At 54.3% G+C, this 17,288-nt stretch overlaps 3 protein-coding genes across 3 annotated transcripts; all 3 read left to right on the top strand.

Annotated features, from left to right (window-relative positions):
• Positions 1-1,488: 1,488 nt before the first annotated feature.
• J7T55_009536 (uncharacterized protein) lies at positions 1,489-2,946 on the top strand (the record flags this gene model as incomplete). Its single annotated transcript, XM_053132604.1, has 3 exons — positions 1,489-1,674; positions 1,802-2,537; positions 2,627-2,946. The coding sequence occupies 3 exons, from the start codon at positions 1,489-1,491 to the stop codon at positions 2,944-2,946; spliced, it is 1,242 nt and encodes a 413-aa protein (XP_052989368.1).
• A 6,508-nt stretch (positions 2,947-9,454) lies between these two features.
• On the top strand, positions 9,455-10,525 carry J7T55_009535 (uncharacterized protein; the record flags this gene model as incomplete). The annotated part of the gene is made up of 1 exon (XM_053132603.1): positions 9,455-10,525. One exon carries the CDS (start codon positions 9,455-9,457, stop codon positions 10,523-10,525), a length of 1,071 nt encoding a protein of 356 aa, XP_052989367.1.
• Positions 10,526-15,078: 4,553 nt separating this feature from the next.
• Positions 15,079-16,987, top strand: J7T55_009534 (ph-response transcription factor; the record flags this gene model as incomplete). Its single annotated transcript, XM_053132602.1, has 3 exons — positions 15,079-15,279; positions 15,507-15,732; positions 15,795-16,987. The coding sequence occupies 3 exons, from the start codon at positions 15,079-15,081 to the stop codon at positions 16,985-16,987; spliced, it is 1,620 nt and encodes a 539-aa protein (XP_052989366.1).
• Positions 16,988-17,288: the final 301 nt, after the last annotated feature.

The raw sequence follows: 17,288 nt of genomic DNA, 5'->3' as shown, positions 1-17,288 counted from the left end.
ATATCCATGGGAACCGTCACATCCAGACCTTAGAGAGCGCTGCAACCTTTGGGTGTTCTCAACGACCAGCTTCGAGACCCGACCCCAAAGTCTAACGCAATCTCCTGCAGCTCCTAGGTCCGGTCGAGCCAACGGTTCATTGACTGCCAAGTCAGGATCCCAGGTCAGCTGTTGCAGAGGCGGGACTGATCAACCACCGCCTGTCCTGTCCAGTCGTGTCCGGCCCTGTCCTGTGCTGCTGTTAGACCGATCATCATCAACACGACGACGGTCGAGGCTGGTCTCTTCCAGGCTGCGTGGAGAGCTCCAATTCGAGGGCAATTTCCAGAGTTGGAGGGGCGGGAAAAGGCCGTTGTTTCTGCGACCACTCGAAAGCAGCCCCGAGCGTGCGTGTGTCCATTGACCAGCTTCCCGAGGAGGGTCGAGGGCACATCGACTACCGGTATCGAACTGACCCCTCCTAGAACTTCCGGAGAGGGTGCTCAACGCGACTTTTATACCTGCCACACCTTTCTCGACTCAGGGTTTGTGGACCATTGCACCATTGCAAAAACCGATTCGCGTTACCTAAAGACAGGCCCACAGCGGACCAGTCGACGTAGACAAGGCTCATCACGCGCAGTGAGGGGCCCTCGTCGCACGCTAGAGGTCGGCTGCCAGGACGAGCAAGGTCAAGGTCAAAGACCGCCGCCGTGAGCCAGACCAGGGCAGGGCATAGCGGAGCAGAGCTTGGTCGGCCCAGGCGCCACGGCACGGGTCCGTGGTTGATTTCCCCCACTACAAGTGTTGCGACGTTCCATTTCAATTACGTATAAACCCTCGCCCTTCTGCCTTTTCTTTACACACACAAACTCTACGACCTGTCACCGTCATTTCCCTTATCTCTGGGCTGCCCAAAGTTGAGCTCGACAATCTGTCAAACGCTGCCCCGCGACCACGCTTTGATCCTGCAGCCGTCTGATCTCCCTGTATCCCCGGTAAGGACCAGCCTATCCTGGATGTCAATCAGGCACGAGTGCCACCAAAAAGGTCCCAGACTGCCGGATCTGCAGCTGCCCTACGACGAGGCCCGGAGCCCTGATTGGCGCCACCCCCAGATTGCTCTGAAACTTCCCCGGACATATCGCTGATCGGGCATTTCTTACCCCAGCTTTGGATATCTACCTACAGTACTCCGTACACTACACCGCCAGCCCTATCTCTACCGGCACCCTCTAAGGTTGTAGAGATAGATAACGGCCTGCCGTGTTAGGCTGTGCCCAGTGGACTATCGCCTGTCAGCCCACCTCGTACCGGGCTGTCGGTAGACAGGCCTCGAGGCTCCTCTCGCCCCGGCTCGGCAGAACTTTAGCAGTTGCAATTACCAAACTGCTATCGCCGCCTCGCTTACCGGGCCCAGTCACGTCGTCGGTGGCCGCTATCTCCTTTGTGAGGACTGAGGCGTTTGCCGTCCCTTTGCGGCAATCGTCTCCACTACCAGCCAGGGGCATGGCAACAGACAAGCCTTCTGATGATAATAAGAAAGAACCTATCAAACAGGATAGTGAAGAGTCCCCATTGGGTTCGAGCCCTGATGGAGACGGCGACGGAGAGCCGGCAGATTCGGGCGAGCAGGGCCAGGCCCTCCCCACCCCGGAGGGCCAGGCGCCCAAGCGGAAGGGAGGTCGAAAGCCGGTATGTCAACATTTCGTGGCTTTATCAATTTTGTCGGGGTGTTTTCGAATCGTCCCTTGGGAGGTGTTATGTCTGAATGGGCCGTGCTTGGATTTGTATTCGTGGCGAAGAGCTAACAGTGCTCTAGATTTACGCGACCACAGAGGAGAGGAAGCAACGAAACCGCCAGGCTCAGGCAGCTTTCCGGGAGCGGCGGACCGAGTACATCAAGCAGCTTGAGCAGACCATCAGTGTCCAGGAGCAGACACTGGCGAATCTGAATGCAGCCCACCGTACCGCCGCGGACGAATGTCTCATGCTGAGATATAAGAACTCCCTGCTTGAGCGCATACTCCTCGAAAAAGGCATTGATGTGCAAGCTGAGCTTCAGGCCAAGCATGGCAGCCCCAATTTTGGCCCAACTCACATGCCTCAGAACATAATTCAGCCGCCGCCAATATCGAGAACGTTACTGAATAGACACCACTCTCGGAGGTCTACCTCCAGCATCGCACCGAAGCTTGAGCCTGGTTACAGCACACTACCTCCGATACATGGGGGCAATCCCCCAGCGGGATCTCCTAAATCTCGGCCGACGCCTTCGTCGCATGCGGCATCTCCTACGACGACCGAGGGTTTTGGAAATTCACCGGCGTCATCTGAGAACGTCGGCCCTGGAGGCATGCGGCCTGGGATGCCGTCCGCCGGAATGAAGCAGCCAATGGGCCAAATGCCAGGCCCATCACGAATGATGCCGCCCATGCAAGGAGGCCTTGGTCAACACTCCGGACAAGGGTCACATGCAGGCAGGATGGCGGCGCCGAATGTTAGCAATGCGCCGTTCTACCAGACACCCGCGTACCAAAATCATATTGAGCAACTCGGTAAGTTGGCAACTTTCTGGCTTCAGCTTATTCCTTTCTTCCTTGTTTCGTCGAACTCTGTGGTTTCACAAGTGCTAACAGAGCCGTAGAGCAAGAATACGATGCCGCAGCTGATATGATGGACGAGGGTGGCGAGGCACCAGAAACGCCCTCCGGACCGGGTCCCTATCCCGGTGCTGGCTATGCCGCCGCCGCCGCTGCTGCTGCTGCTCAACAGCACCAAGCTATGAGCCCAACGACGACAGGGCCAATGGAGCCGAATGCCGCAACAGGGCATCCACAGGGGCATCAGCATGGACTTTCAATGACGCAACTGCTAGACCCTTCGATGGATTGGGACCCCTTCGGCTTGAGTGCCAGCATGGCTTTCCCGTCATCATTCTCCTTCGACACGAGCAACATGAGATGAGTCAAGTAATGCATCTGTGGGAACAATAATGGCGCATCGTTCAACATGCCCGAGGCGTCAGGACCAGTTGTGTCTAGCGTCCACATACCTCTTGAACAGAGAGAGAGCGATTGACAGAAGTCCACGTAAGGACGGGAGCTGAAGCAAGACAGAATCCTTCGAAATTTGACCAGGAGTGGTTGGTGCGACGAGATACGGCAAACTGCCTCGATGGCGTCGTCAATTTGTATGACATTTTAAAAACATCATTGGGCGGACAAAAAAAGTTTTTGTTTTACTTCGATACCCCCGGGAAACGCGCTGCATATAACGGTGGGACGGTTCATCTTCACATATCAAAGTTACGACCACGAAGGAACTCACGGGACTCCCAATTTACAATTTTGAGTCCACGGCCCAGCGCTCACGTGGTCCGATCGCGACTGTGGCACTCGAAAATACGGAGCAGACGGCGAATTCCTCCGCGTCGTCGTGACGGTCACCTTCGGGCGGCGTCATCTTGTGTACACTGTATATACTAAAACTTACTTCACCGCATTGGAAGGCGTGAGCCCAGAAGGGAAGGCTTTTTCTTGGGACCGAGGCGGGTCAAATTGTCCTGTCAAGTGGAACTGCAGAGGTCTGGGGGTTAAGGGTGCACCAAAAGTATCTGTTTAAAGCGACTTTTTCGTGTCAATTACTCAACACAGATCTCTAAGACTTTTTAGACGCTGTGCATTTGTGTAATGTCAGATAGTAGCAACTTCGAGGCCATTCGGTTGGCTCGGAGAGGAGCGAAATACTCGTGCATTAGACCTGAAGGCTGTTTGCTACATTTTTTCCAAGTGACAATTGGCTAAGCAATTCGCGTGCGTTGGAAGCTTTACTCAGGTCACCTAAAACTAGACTTGCCTTCGCGGACCAAGACTACTGCAGACGATGTCGCGCGTTCACGTCCCCCTGACGCCGCTCAAGTCCGATGAAGGCTCCAGCTGTTTCCTACTCTTGGTAGCGCATCTTCGTGTGGCAAAAATGCAAGGGGGATATGCTATCATCCGTTTCCAACAAGATTCTGCGGGATTACTGTGATAACCTTGAAGTGTTCACTGTTGTAACAGTCCCTTTCAGTCAAGAAAAAAATGAAATGAATTCATAATCATGGAAAGGCGTGCGACAAGACTCTGGGACAGTCAATCCTTATGCCATGGTGTTAATCTGATCATAAGCGCCACATTCTGCCACAACAAGCAGTCTGTTTAAGTCTCACCCATTCTTGACACTCGCCCGAGCCCAGCGTGCGGGTCAATTTTAATCCCAGGTGCTGCGATCATGATGCGGATCGGTCTTTCATAGAAGGAAGGTTAGTCTTCGTATTCTTCATGTGCCTCAGTCGGCGGACGGGTCCTAAAGTATGAGATCGCACGGAACGGTAAGGAGAAGGCTTGCTGCCGGTCACTACAAGCTCGAATTTGAAGATGAGAATAAGATAGCGTCTTCCTGTCTTACCCACCTCCCAGCCTCCCAGCCACCGCTCGAGTTGAAGTTGTCGGGGATCCTGACGTTGGCTGAATCACGGTATGTCAATCCAGGATTGCTTGCGGACTCAGTACTACCATCAAGATCATTCCACGGTCTCGCATATGGCCATGTCCCATTGGCAATCGCCTTTAAGAGGTCGTGCTCTGGTGGGGTATAGAAGAGGCGTGGCCGACAGGTACTTCTTTGGAAATTCGCGCCCAAGCATAAAATCAGCAGTCTTGAAGCAAGTGAAGTCCTACCAAAACTGAGCTCGATGTCAATCTTGGTCCTTGTAAAATTGACCAACTCGGCTTGATTGACGGATCTCTCGATCGGTGCCTCTGGAGAGTACTAGAACTGTTGGCTTATCATTCAGCAGCGAGCAAAGACGCCGAGAAGTTTCTTGTTACGAAATGGCTCGGTAGATTTACTTAAATGGCATCAATGTATGTAAAGGCTATTGAACAAGCATCGTACACGTCATGGATGGGGCCGAAGTGTGACGAAAGCAGGTGCTGTTCTAAGGCTTGAGGCCGCCCAGAAGACCGGAAGAGACAGATCCTCTGCTTAATGAACATTTCTTGAGTAGAATGCAGTTTTGATTGTATGCGGAGCCTAGCTTCAATTTGACGACGAGGTTGAAAATCTAAGAAGACAGAACCACATAATACTTTTTGGGGGACCTGGGGAAGTGTTTTTCGATCCACGATTATCCCATGAGGATTGGTCATTTTGGGCTAACTTTCTTGTTAATACGTTACTTTGTGCCAGATTCTTGGTTGTGTTCGCTAAAGCAAACTCCCGGAATTTGGTAGAATGTCTCGTCTTTGCGTGCCCTTGATATATTCACTTGCCACGAAGAAGTTGGGGCTCGGAGTCTGTCTCAACATCGACTTCTATTTGTCTGACAGAATCTGAGCCCAACAGTATGTCGAAGAGAATTGCTCTTTTAGGAATTTCAAGAAGTAAAGGCCGGCACTGTCTTCTCTGTTTAAGACACATTACCGCGCCTCCCCCCCCCACGCGATGGCAACATCCAGCCATGCTATTCATGTGTGGTGAGAGAGGATGGCGTATGAAATACAATATGAATAGCGTCTCGGCTTATAGACAGGCCCAACTTTCAAAAACTTCGCATACCTAGTATGAAGGGGCGACTTAGTTGATCACTAACCTCATCGCCAACCTTGGATTGAGTCACCCATACTTGATAAATTTAAGTACATATACTTAATTATCATTTAAACAGAGCCATAAGCAACCTCAAAAGCCCGACTAAGACCATCTCGCTAACGTGGATGCTATAAGTGACTACACGCTATTATGGGGTAGTGTACACCGGATCTGCCGCGGCCAGGCGACCGCGAAGATATCCATCGAGATCATCTGTGCATGCCCCCTCTGGACGTCCGGATACAGGCGCACCCTGGATCTCGTCACGGGGCGAGAAGGCGTCTCGAGCCTCGATTTAGAGAAGGACAAGGTCTTTGTACTCGAGAAGAACCCGCACCGGATTGTGTGGCTAAGACACAGAGCTTTGTTGAAATACTTTAGATTGAGTTTGATTGAATCGTGGAGGTCTCAAGGCACTACGAAGCTGAAAGTTCAGTAGAAGGCGCAGCCTAGAATGAAAGGCTTCGTGATATCCACATTACTATATGATGACTATGAGTGGACAAGACAAAGATACGCACACTACAAGCTAAACGTGTTATCATGTCTCACGAAAACAATGATTGCCTCGATTGCCTGATGCCTACCAGTCCTGTAAGTGTGCCCAATTCCAGCATCTTTCCACCCAAACAGAGTCTTAAACTGGGGCACACTGTACTGTACTGATTGGCCTATCCGAACGCTACTCGGTTCCACGGAGATCAGGGTTTCTTCCTTTTCTCACAGAGTCAATTCGACCACATCGTAGCGCCATACTTTTACTGAGAATTTTGTGATTTACATTTTGTGTGACACGTCAAGACAGCAGCACAGCATTACTCGATGTTCACCCCCACGAGATTGACTGTTTGGCCCTGGGCACTTGTCTTGTCTTGTCTCGCCTCACCTCTCGTCACCGCAGCATCACGAAACGTGGGGTGATGGGCGTTGATAACTTGCCCGCTGCACGCGCACAAACTCAAAATACCGGAGCGATGAGAGAGTTATCATACAGCGCTGTGGAATTCCCCCTCAATCTGCGATGGAACCACATAATCAGGGAAGTCTGGGGCCACGAGGAGGGAGAGGTACGAGGTGGGTACATGAGCCGTGTGCGATCGATGGCCCATCTTGGGCTGTAAGTGAGGCCAATCAGAGGCGGCGGCGGGTCCAACGTGATAAGAAGGTGGTGTGGGAGAGGGCGGAGGGTGGTGGCAGTGGGTGGGTGGTGGTGGGCTCAACAAAGTCGGGGCTAGGCAATCAGACAATCTGGAGGAGACTCGGCTAAGACAGGCACACGATGTCAGTTGACGTTGTGCACGCGCGCAATCGTTTGGCTGGCGACGGACAAAGTGGCCACTCCGTTCGGCCTGGAAGAAACGTGGTCCAGACACGTCCCGGGTTGACAGTGAAACAGGCACTTGAGATTAGGTACTATGGGCAGGACGGGCGGTCTCTCGGATTGAGGGATGAGTCGAGTCGCGTCGAGTCGACTCGACCCATGCTGGGCCGACTGTGTCCCATGCTCTCATAGCAGCAACCTGGCTTGGCGCCCTATAAGCCATAACTCTTATCTTCCTCTAGTCCAAACGACGTGTGCCCAGCTAATGACCCAGTGACCATGCAGCAGACTGAGCAAGCCATGGCGGGCTCGCGAGAGTCGCCGTGTTTCGGCGTGGACTCGCAACCCGGGAGCATGGCGCCGATCCAAGCGAGAACTAGCAGAAGGCAGCTGAAGGAGGATAAAGACACTCCGGCCGCGCGATCCGATGGGGGGGGGGCCCTCTCCAACTCGAGGTGGGTGACGTGGAGAGGAGAGCGACAAATAATGCACAACCAAGGCCAAGGCGCCTCGAGTCTTGACGCAGTCTGCATCGAGCACGCGGGGATGACCCCAGGCCTGGTGCCGGCGCTGGTGACGGTGCTGCAGCATGACAGACCCAGCAGAGGCCGTCTCAGCAAATGATCACCACGCCTGCTGGGCACATCTCCCGATGACAGGCGAAATGTTGCAGAAGAAAAAGTAACTGTCGGACAGTTGTCTGTCGCCCATCCACACAGATGCCAGATCTCACGTCCCATCCATCCCACCACGCGAGAGACAGGGAGCTGCAGAGACAACGGCTTGGCCGATCAATGACGGAAGCGGTAACGGAAATGCCGTTCAGCGAGGGTGGTCATCTTCATCAACCCGTGTCCATCAGGCACCGCATCAGCCCTGCTGCGCTACCGAGATCAGAGTAATCACAGCGCCTGAGTGAGCGACGCTCACCTTCTGAGAGACAAGTGATTAGTGCATACCTCGATTCTTGCTCGCATTACACCGTGACAATGGGTTTCACTTTGTGTGAAGTACCGACGGACTTCGAAACTCCCGAGGTCTTTGGATTCTCAGACCCCGAGGGCATACACCAGCACCGGAACAGGAACCCATCGTCAAACAGGCGACTTATACAGTAGGCTGCTGCTATCTGTCACCAGACACGCCCGCTCCCATTCCTCGTCCCCACTGCAGCCGGGGACAAGCCGGGGAAGGGGGCAAGTGGATTCCATCAGCTCCTCTCTGCCTCTGTGTTTGCTCCCCCGTTCCCCATCAGCGACCCGGGTAATAGGCGTCAGAGAAGTCGGTGACCGGGCTGATTGTCTGATTGTGTGGGTGCTGCTTGCTTCGATGTGGATCATCGTGGCCCCCATTATCGGGAACCTTCATCCATCAGGGCAGCAAACCCTAGACAGCGAGCACAAACAAGTCATTGGTTTTTTATTTTTGAACTTGAATTTAAATCAGCCAGTCCGTGAGCGACTGTCATGTCTCGCAAAAAACACACAGCCCGCGGGCCTTCTTGATGACCGAGATGCCAGAATGTTCGGCGTCTCTGCGACCGGGAGAGGAGGGGGGCAAGACAGCAAGAAGGAAGAAGAGATTACTAGAGCCACACCCAATGCCTTACGCAGTACTCTGAAATAGCCCACGGGAACATTTGAGTGAGCATGGCCGCAGTTTCGCTGGCCGTATGCGACCGTGGCCTGCCTCTGCTAAAATGGGATGCGTTCAGACTGTGGCCTATTATTACGTGCAGCACCTACTGTGGTATCTCCCTGCCCCCCCCTGGTCGGACGGAATGTATCGGCAGGGATCTCAGGTACTTCCGGGATACATGTGGCATCTTGGTTCCCTGCCATTACCGGCGTTGCCTTGCCTGATGAGCGACGAGCCCAGCAAAGCCCAGCGCCAGCGCCAGAGCCAGAGCCAGAGCGCCATGGCCATCCGGGAAGAGAACACCACTCGCTCTCACACGCACACAACGGCAAGTAGCAACCACCCTCTCACGCACACCCTGCCGCAAAGGGGGTAGCCTGGCAGCCCTGGGTGTTATTATCATCTATCTATCAGCCATGGCCAGGATTCGCGCCCTCCCTCCTCCTATCCTCTCCATCAACAACCACAACACGGAATCAACAAAGCAATTTTGCACAAGAGAGTGTCATTTCCTGTCACAGTGAAATAATCGCGTCAGCCTTGCCAGCTTGCCCACTCAGCCAGCCCTCTGATCCCCAATCGTTCTTTGTCTGAACCACCGGGTCATTGATATCAACTGCCACCAAAAGCCGCATTTGCTCTGACATCAGGTAAGTGACTCACCCACCCACTCTCTCTCGCTCGCTCACCAGCACATTGTCTACTGTCTTCTCGTCTTCGCCTCCGTCTCCTCTCCTTCCCTTTTCTTCCAAACTTCCTTCTGCATTTGCACTCGCAAATGACATCGTCGACTACACCCGCCTCGCCTCCTTCTTGACTGACCATCACGTCATCGTCGCGCAGGCATCTTGTCCCAGACGCAAATACACCTTCTCCGAAATGGCAACCATGGCATCTGCTGCTCGCGATTTTCAAGCGACCTCTGGCCGAGACAACTTAACTGCTGTAGCGGCCCAGAGTGTCCCTGTGACACGATCTCACCCTCTCCCCCTCCCCACCCCTCCGAACTCCATATCTCCCGGCTTGCGACCGCACGGCTTGCGCGCCCAGTTCCTCAGGGCCAAGCTCGAGTCCGACGTGCCCGACCTGGACCTGCACGCCGGCCAGGGCGACAACAGCGCCCAGTTTGATACTGGCGCCCACGGAAACCACGGCTCGACCCAGCACGACCCGGTCGGCGCCATCACGCCAGCTCTGCTGTCCAAGCACCATCTGCCGGACATCCTGTTGAACCACGGCCCGCTTGCGATCCGCCACATCATGGGATACCTGACCACGTCGGTCCCCGGCTTTGCAGGCATACCACCAGCCAAGGCGCGACGGCTTGTAGTAGGAGCACTGGAAGGACGAGGAAGTGGCCGCGAGGGCGGCGGTTTGGACGGTGACGTGGAATTCGAAAAGGTCGGTTGGGGTCGCTGGGACGCACGGCGCAAGGGTCAATCTCGGCGCGACTCGCAGGCTATGCATGACGCGTCTTCGTCGTACATGTCCTCGCCGTGCCTGTCAGCCATCCCCATAGCAGGCGGAGCGGCGTGGAGCAACGAGCGGACGCGTCCGGCTGCGTCGAGCCCGGAAGAATCCCTTGCCTTCTCCCACGACGACCGTGGGTTTTATATACACGATAACGATGCGGACAACATGTCCATGGATGGCCCCGCCTCTGCGTCATGCTCCGAGGCACCGGACGACGACATTGAGATGAACGACGACGACCCCGAGGACGTGACCGACGAGGAGGACTGGGCTGCCATCGGAGCCGCAGGCCTGCGCGCCCAGTCCTATTCCAGGTCGGCTCAGCCTGGGACCTTCCCTTCTCGTTTCCACAGCACGTCGTCCGGAATGGCTCGGGCACCTCAGTTGAACAACATCGACTTCGCTGCACTGGCAGCAACCTCTGACGCGCAGGAGCGAGAGGCTATCGAGGCCCTAATCCGTCTCGGTTCTGTATAAATTGTTTTTAATTGCATGGCAGCGGCGTTTCATTTCGGTTTGGCATTTTCGCGGCTGGGCGAACTGGTCGGCTTCGTATCGGAATTGGCTGGGCGCGGCCTCAAGTGCCAGTATACTCTGATCGGGGCGGCGACCTCTGCATCATCAATACTCTTTTGGCGTTTTCTTGTTGGGCCCCACGGGAGGAATGCACACATCACCACTTTATCGGACACATGGACACCTTTCTTTGGTACGGACGAACATACCTTTTCACGGTCTTGACCTGGCAACTTGTTTTCATGCCACCAAGATCATTTATACCCGACGAAAAACGAGGCTTTTTCTCGTCATATATCACTCGAAGCCTCCGACTGCAAGTCTTCAGAGTCGACTTTATTTGGGGGCGCACCACTGCAGTGGCTTGCCTCACTGAAGGCACGTTGGCTGAGCTTCGGTAGCCTCAACCCAAAACAGGGCGGATACCAATTTTTTTATCGCTCTTGATATTTGCTGTTCTCTGGAAGACTTCAACACGTCCCTCAACGAGACAGATCACATCATGCTGTCACAACAGCTATACTAGGAGCGTTGCTGGATCGATGGATGCTGAGCAGCGCGAGCGGCAAGCCTGACAATGAGAAGAAAGGTGCCAAGTTGATTGGAGAGGCACCAGTCTAATTGATGGAGATGAGAGAGGAGGGAAAGAGAGAGACAGGGGGAGATAGGGATTGACACATCGTCACGACATCAATTGGATGCGTGTGTACCGTGCAATTGATATTCAGAGGATGAAGGACAGAAACCAAAAACAGTAAAACAACTTTTTTTTTGGGCGATGGTGGATTGGTAGTTTCGGAAAAGTCTATGGAGATTTTTTCTCGCTAGGCTGAAAATGGAACTCTTGATCGCTGCCTTCCATGTGACGTTCTCCTGCACCTTTGACTGTGGATTCCCTCGTGTCATGCGGGTCCCCTTCTGCGCTTCAGATCTTGCATGCGATCTCGCGACGTGCTTGCATCTACGTCAAGCCCCAGGGATCCCCAAACTTCAACCTGGGGCCGCCCAGGCGATGCAGGAGGGCGGGACGTGATCCCCACATGCAAGTTAGGTTGTCTGATGGCATATTTGGGAGGTTGTCCTACATATCTGGGAGGTTGTCCTACATATCTGGGAGGCTATCCTACTGCTGCGTATCCCACTAATGCATATTCCGATGGAGTTCAAACCACCGGCGGCTCGTCCACATGAAGTTTCGAGGCGGAGGAGACGTGCCTCATCGTTGGCGTTGGAGTTCTCCTCATACCTTAGGACATTCACATTGGTCCGTCACAGTAGAAGAATTCACATTCACCGACCCCAGGTGCTACCATAAGCGTAGAATGCCGCAGCACCAGTCCACAGATGGAAAAGGAGTCATTGTAACGGCTAGATGGCATTGATTCGGTCACCGACCGTCATGGTCCAACTTTCTTGCGCGAAACCTGCAGCAGTCATCTCCTTCCATGTGCACCATGTACAGATTCAAGTCCGAAACGAAGAGGAGCAGACTCAACCTGTTCTCTGAGGAACTTTTTGAATCAAAAGAAAGCGCAAAGGAGTAACCAACCAGCTCGCTGGCCCCGTACCGCACTGAATCACGGCCTTGCAGTGTGCCACAAAGAAGGTCCTTGTCCGAGTGGGTAAGGGCGTGAACAAGTGAGGAGAGTAGAAGAAGAAAATCGAAGCCGTTCCCACCGACGCAGTGCCAAGACCTGTCAGCCAGACTCTTGTCTCACGCTTGGCTGCCTTTGCACGCAAACTCTTAGGCCCAGGGAAAAAAAAAAACAAGGGACTGACTGCTCGCGGCGCTGGTTCTGGGCAAAAATGCTCGTCCCGCGAGGTTCCGCCCGGCGCGCCAAGAGTGGGACGAGAATTCCTCAGAAGCCATCGAAACTATCGAGTGAGTAAACACTCGGCGCAGTGGATGGCAGTCGTGCCATGCATCTGCTCCTATCTCACACGTGTGGCTTTTGGAAGGTGTAGTTTATACCAGTTTTGGTGATGCTTGGGGAAGCTGATGTGGGAGCAAGCTGCAGCCAGCTACTAATGAGATGCACGAGAGAAACCGTGCCCAACTCACCCAGGCTCTAATAATTATGACAGAGGCAGGTGCCATTGGACATGTACTCTGGCGATTCTCTGAGTATGGAGATGATCACAATGGTACAGCAGCGACCAAGCCGTTGAGATAACCGTAGCTATTTCCAACCCGTTAGGGCAGAGGCACTTCGCCAATCAGTGTCTCATCACTTCGAAACAGGCACTCGGTTCTCAAAATAGATTCGCGATTCTGCATCCACACAGCTTGAAACCTCCTCATCAAGTCGGTCGCCGCGCGCGGTCACTGAAACACCGTCACCCGGGATCCCGAAATTCTAGGCACTTGTCAATCCAGCATCGTGAACTGCACCACCGTTAGAAGTTACACTTCTGATAAACTTCACGCTATGCACAGCCACTAGCATTCCGCGTGGTGAAGGCCAGGTGAATAAGCATGAGAGTTCCTGCCAGCCACACGTCAACTGATTTCAAGGAACCAAGGATACACAAGTAGCCAATTCTCGTGCTCAGAGAACCATCCAGGACCTCAGCCTGGTAGTGGCGAATCGATTTCGGGCGGTGCGGTAAGCTGGGCCAACGCTGCTGGCACTGCCTCTTTGCTGGCAAAGGAAAACTCAACGTCATTCGAGATTCTAAGCCATCTGGACGCGTAGCGAAGAAATTCTCTTTCTTGCTGATGGAATTACGCCTCGCTCTGTCTGCTTCACTGAAGTCGACGGGTTGGTTGAACACCCCGGTATTCCGTTCAATTTCCAATGCGACTCGTAGTGGCAGAAGAGAAGCGCAAACGGACAATTACCTGTGCCGAATCATAGTTTCCGGGTGATTGCCTTCATGCAATTCTGGCCCTGCATCCACGGATATTGCAAAACGGAGTGCAGGCGTGTTCTTGCAACAACCGTTCATGCGGCAGTGATGACAACCGGCTTTTGTCGCCTGCCCAGCTCGGGACGAGATGAACAATGGATCCCTCGCCCCCATCGACCCATTTCTGCGGTTTCTGGGCACCGTATCCCCGCCCACGTTTCCGCTGGGAGGCCAAGAGCCCTCGACACAACTGTTCCGCCAGCCAAGAAGGACGCTGCCCGTCCTAGCTCGAAAGGAGAGGATGGTGGTTGCAAGAGTTGCGTGACCGCCGAGAAACCGATTGTAGCGTAAAGGCCAGATGCCCAGTCTCCCTCCAAACCCCTGGCGCGCCCCTGGGAAGTGCTTCAGTATTCTCTGGGCAAGAGGCTAGCATTGCAATGCCCAGAGTCCTCGGACGTGAGGCAGTGCCTAATCAGCAGACACTGGCTTCGCTTGGCAATTCCGCTCCGGCCAATTCTTGGCTTATTGCCAATTGTCTGGGCAAACTTGGCCGCTATCGTCAAATCAAGGCGGCTGTCTCAAAGGAGATATCTGTATCCCAAGCATCCTTCGCATGGATGGAAGGAAGAATAGGGCAGGTCGGGGTGCATGAATGTCGATGATCGACCTATAATTACGAAATAAACCATGACCGGTCGGCAACAGTGAGGTTGGAAGCGTTGAGACACGAGAGCGAGTAATGTGACTGACTTCACCAGGCCACTTACTTTCTGCCCGGCGGCACCTGGCTGTCCGAGCCGTTGGTAGCCAGTGCAGCCAGCCAGTCTCGTCTCAGTGCATCCTCCTGAGCATGCTCCCTTTCAGCAGACCATTTCCCCCTTCTTTTTGATTCCAACCGTTGCACTGATGATGTCGAACTAGACCCTCCTTTCCTCGGTCGGGCTCGAGTGAAGACGTCAGGCGAGTCTGATGAACGGTCGGACCCAGGGTGTTGGAACAGGATCAGAGAGCAACTCGCTGCGACAAAGGGGCCACAAAACAGCGCAAGTGTGCTCTGTCGCCTGGAGCAATCTTGGCAAACGCCTAGCGTCTTGGCGAGGTCTTGGCAGGTCATGGCATGCTGCTAAGGAGTACATAGTGTTCCTGGGCCCGTGGCAGTGCTTTTGGGTTGCAAACGGCCTTGTCGGGCGTGGGGGATCTCGAGGCAGCGAGGTCGCGCGCTATCAGCACGACAATGGCTTCGGGCGGGCAGCCAATAGGCAAGGGGTAGCGGGCGTTCCCCTCCAAAGTGAGACTGGCGGAATAGCTTGGCAAACCTTTTCGTCGTGCGAGGAGAATAAGAAAGAGAGGATGTGCGCCCCTCTCCTTTTCTGGTCCCGGGCGGATCTCTTCTTCAATTCTTCGAAAGGTCAAGAGGTCAAGAGAAATCGCCAGTCCAGATATTTTCTTGGACATTCCTGCCACAAGTCCATCTCTTATCGATTGACCCGCGGCTGTCAACCCCACGTTTTTTTTTAGTGTGGAGAAGACTACAAGACCTAGCTCTTGGCAACCAATCAGTGCCAAGACCAGCATCCAACCTTGCTGAGCTGCGAGCTTGCTCCTGGCCTGACCAGTCCTCGCCCTGTCGGAACACGGCACACACACATACTGTTACAGTAAACATGTCCTCCACTCAAGACAACACAAGCGAACAGTCGCAGAGCCCCAACGCGGGTTCCGGCTCTGACGGCAACACCCCAGCATCCACTACTGCTGCATCCACCTCGTCGGCTTCCAATGCCTCCAACGCCAACGCAGATGAGAGCCTTGTCTGCCGATGGAATGCGTGCAACCAGCGTTTCAACACTGCTGAGACCCTCTACGTGAGTAAAAGAACCTGAAATAGTCTTGACAGGGTGGTCCCTACGATCCAATCTTTTATTGGACCCTTTTATGGGATAACCTCGTTATGAGATTATACTCCGGGGATGATCTCCTGTCGCGACTTGTAAAGTTAGTTATTCAGCCTAGCTAACCAGTCAAATAGGACCACATTTGTGAGAGACATGTTGGCAGGAAGAGCACCAACAACCTCAACTTGACTTGCCAGTGGAATTCGTGCCGGACCACAACGGTCAAGCGCGACCACATCACCTCTCACATCCGTGTTCACGTTCCCCTCAAGCCACACAAGTGTGACTTCTGCGGAAAGTCCTTCAAGCGTCCTCAGGATCTGAAGAAGCACGTCAAGACCCATGCCGACGACAGCGTCCTGATCAGGTCCCCCCAGGATCAGCATGGCGGCATGAACGCGTCCTATGGTCGTCCGGGAAAAGGTACAGTCGCCCCATCTCTGTTTCTCGTCGGATAAAATCGCGAGGCTAATCCGCCTCTTTAGCTCCGTCCAGCTTCTATGATCACAACGGCCATCAAATGCGTACTAACTCCGCCGCCTTTGGTCAGCCACCCCCGCATAGTTACTATGCTCACGGGGCTCCTCAGGCCTATGGCCCTCTTGGATACTACGGACAGCCTATGCCAAACCACCGTGCTGAGCCCCTTGGCTACGGTGCGGCAGCGTATGACCGCAGGCGCGGCTACGATGATCTCAATGATTTCTTTGGACACGCCAAGCGGAGGAGCCTTGACCCAGCCAACTATGCCCACGTCGGAAGGTCGCTGATGCCTCTCCACGGAGCCCTGTCTGTTCACACTGGCGGACTCGGTACCCAGTACATGACTGCTGCACCCGCTCTTCCGGCCATTGGTGGTGGCCACTCCGCACACAGCGCCATGGACCAGCACTACTACCTGCCACCCATGCCCAACCTGCGCACCAAGGGTGACCTCGAGCAGATCGACCAGATCCTGGAGCAGATGCAGAGCACCGTGTACGAGAACAGCGGCTCTCCCCCCAGCAGCCACTACCCATCCTCGTTCGACCTGCGCCACCAGTCCCCTGTCGCCAGGCCACAACCAGGTAGCGACCACTACGCGGTCTCTGCCGCGCAGCAAATGCCCTCGCCCCTGAGTGCCGTGTCCTCCACGACCGGAAACACACCAGCCCACACTCCCCCATCGAGCTCCCTCTCGTACACATCAGGCCACTCCCCAGTATCCTCCTCTGGCATGTCTCCTGGTGCTCGTCACGGCTCTTCTGCTTCTGTTGCATACCCTTCATTACCAGCCACCACCTCCTTCGGTTCTTCAACCATCAGCACTCTTGGTTCAACCTTTGGCGGCAACGACCAGCGCAGATTGTCCGGTGGCATGCTCCAGCGCGCCAGCGGCTCTCGCCGTGCGTCAGATGACTCGGACGTCGCTACCACGCCCAAGGCCGAGGCCATGTCTCCCGCCTCGACGTCAGACGACAGTGATATCAACGGCGAGCCTGAGCCATACGAGAGCTGGCTGCAGAACGTCCGTGTCATCGAGTTCCTCCGTGAGGCCATCCGTGACCGGCTTAAGCACGGACAGTACTCTGACAGCGAGGATGGCGATGACGACATGATCGATCCTTCCCTGCAGGAGGCTGACAAGGCCCCTGAGAAGTCTCTGTACCCTACCCTGCCTATGGACGTTGACGAGTGAGCGGGCTCTTTTCTACCCTTTTCATTATCTTTTCTTTTGGGAACTTGGCTCGGGTCCGGCTGCATCGTCAATGGTTAGCTACGATTAATTGCTGTTATGACCACCGTTTCGTGCGTTCAATCAGTACATAGTGTAAATGAATATGAAAAGTCGCTTTGCACTTATGAAACATGCTGTCTCAATCCCATCAGATACTGGTCGAATGCTGTGAAGAACATAATTGTGGCCATGCTCTCTTTCGACAGAACAGCTCTCTGTATGACATCGACCCGTGGCGTTCTATTACAGTTGAAGCTACGCC

The sequence above is a fragment of the Diaporthe amygdali genome, assembly GCF_026229845.1.
Source record: "Diaporthe amygdali strain CAA958 chromosome Unknown NODE_32_length_550834_cov_65_698784, whole genome shotgun sequence".
Classification (NCBI taxonomy): Eukaryota; Fungi; Ascomycota; class Sordariomycetes; order Diaporthales; family Diaporthaceae; genus Diaporthe; species Diaporthe amygdali.
Note: the sequence above shows the minus strand (reverse complement) of the source record. Positions and strands in the feature narration are given on the sequence as shown.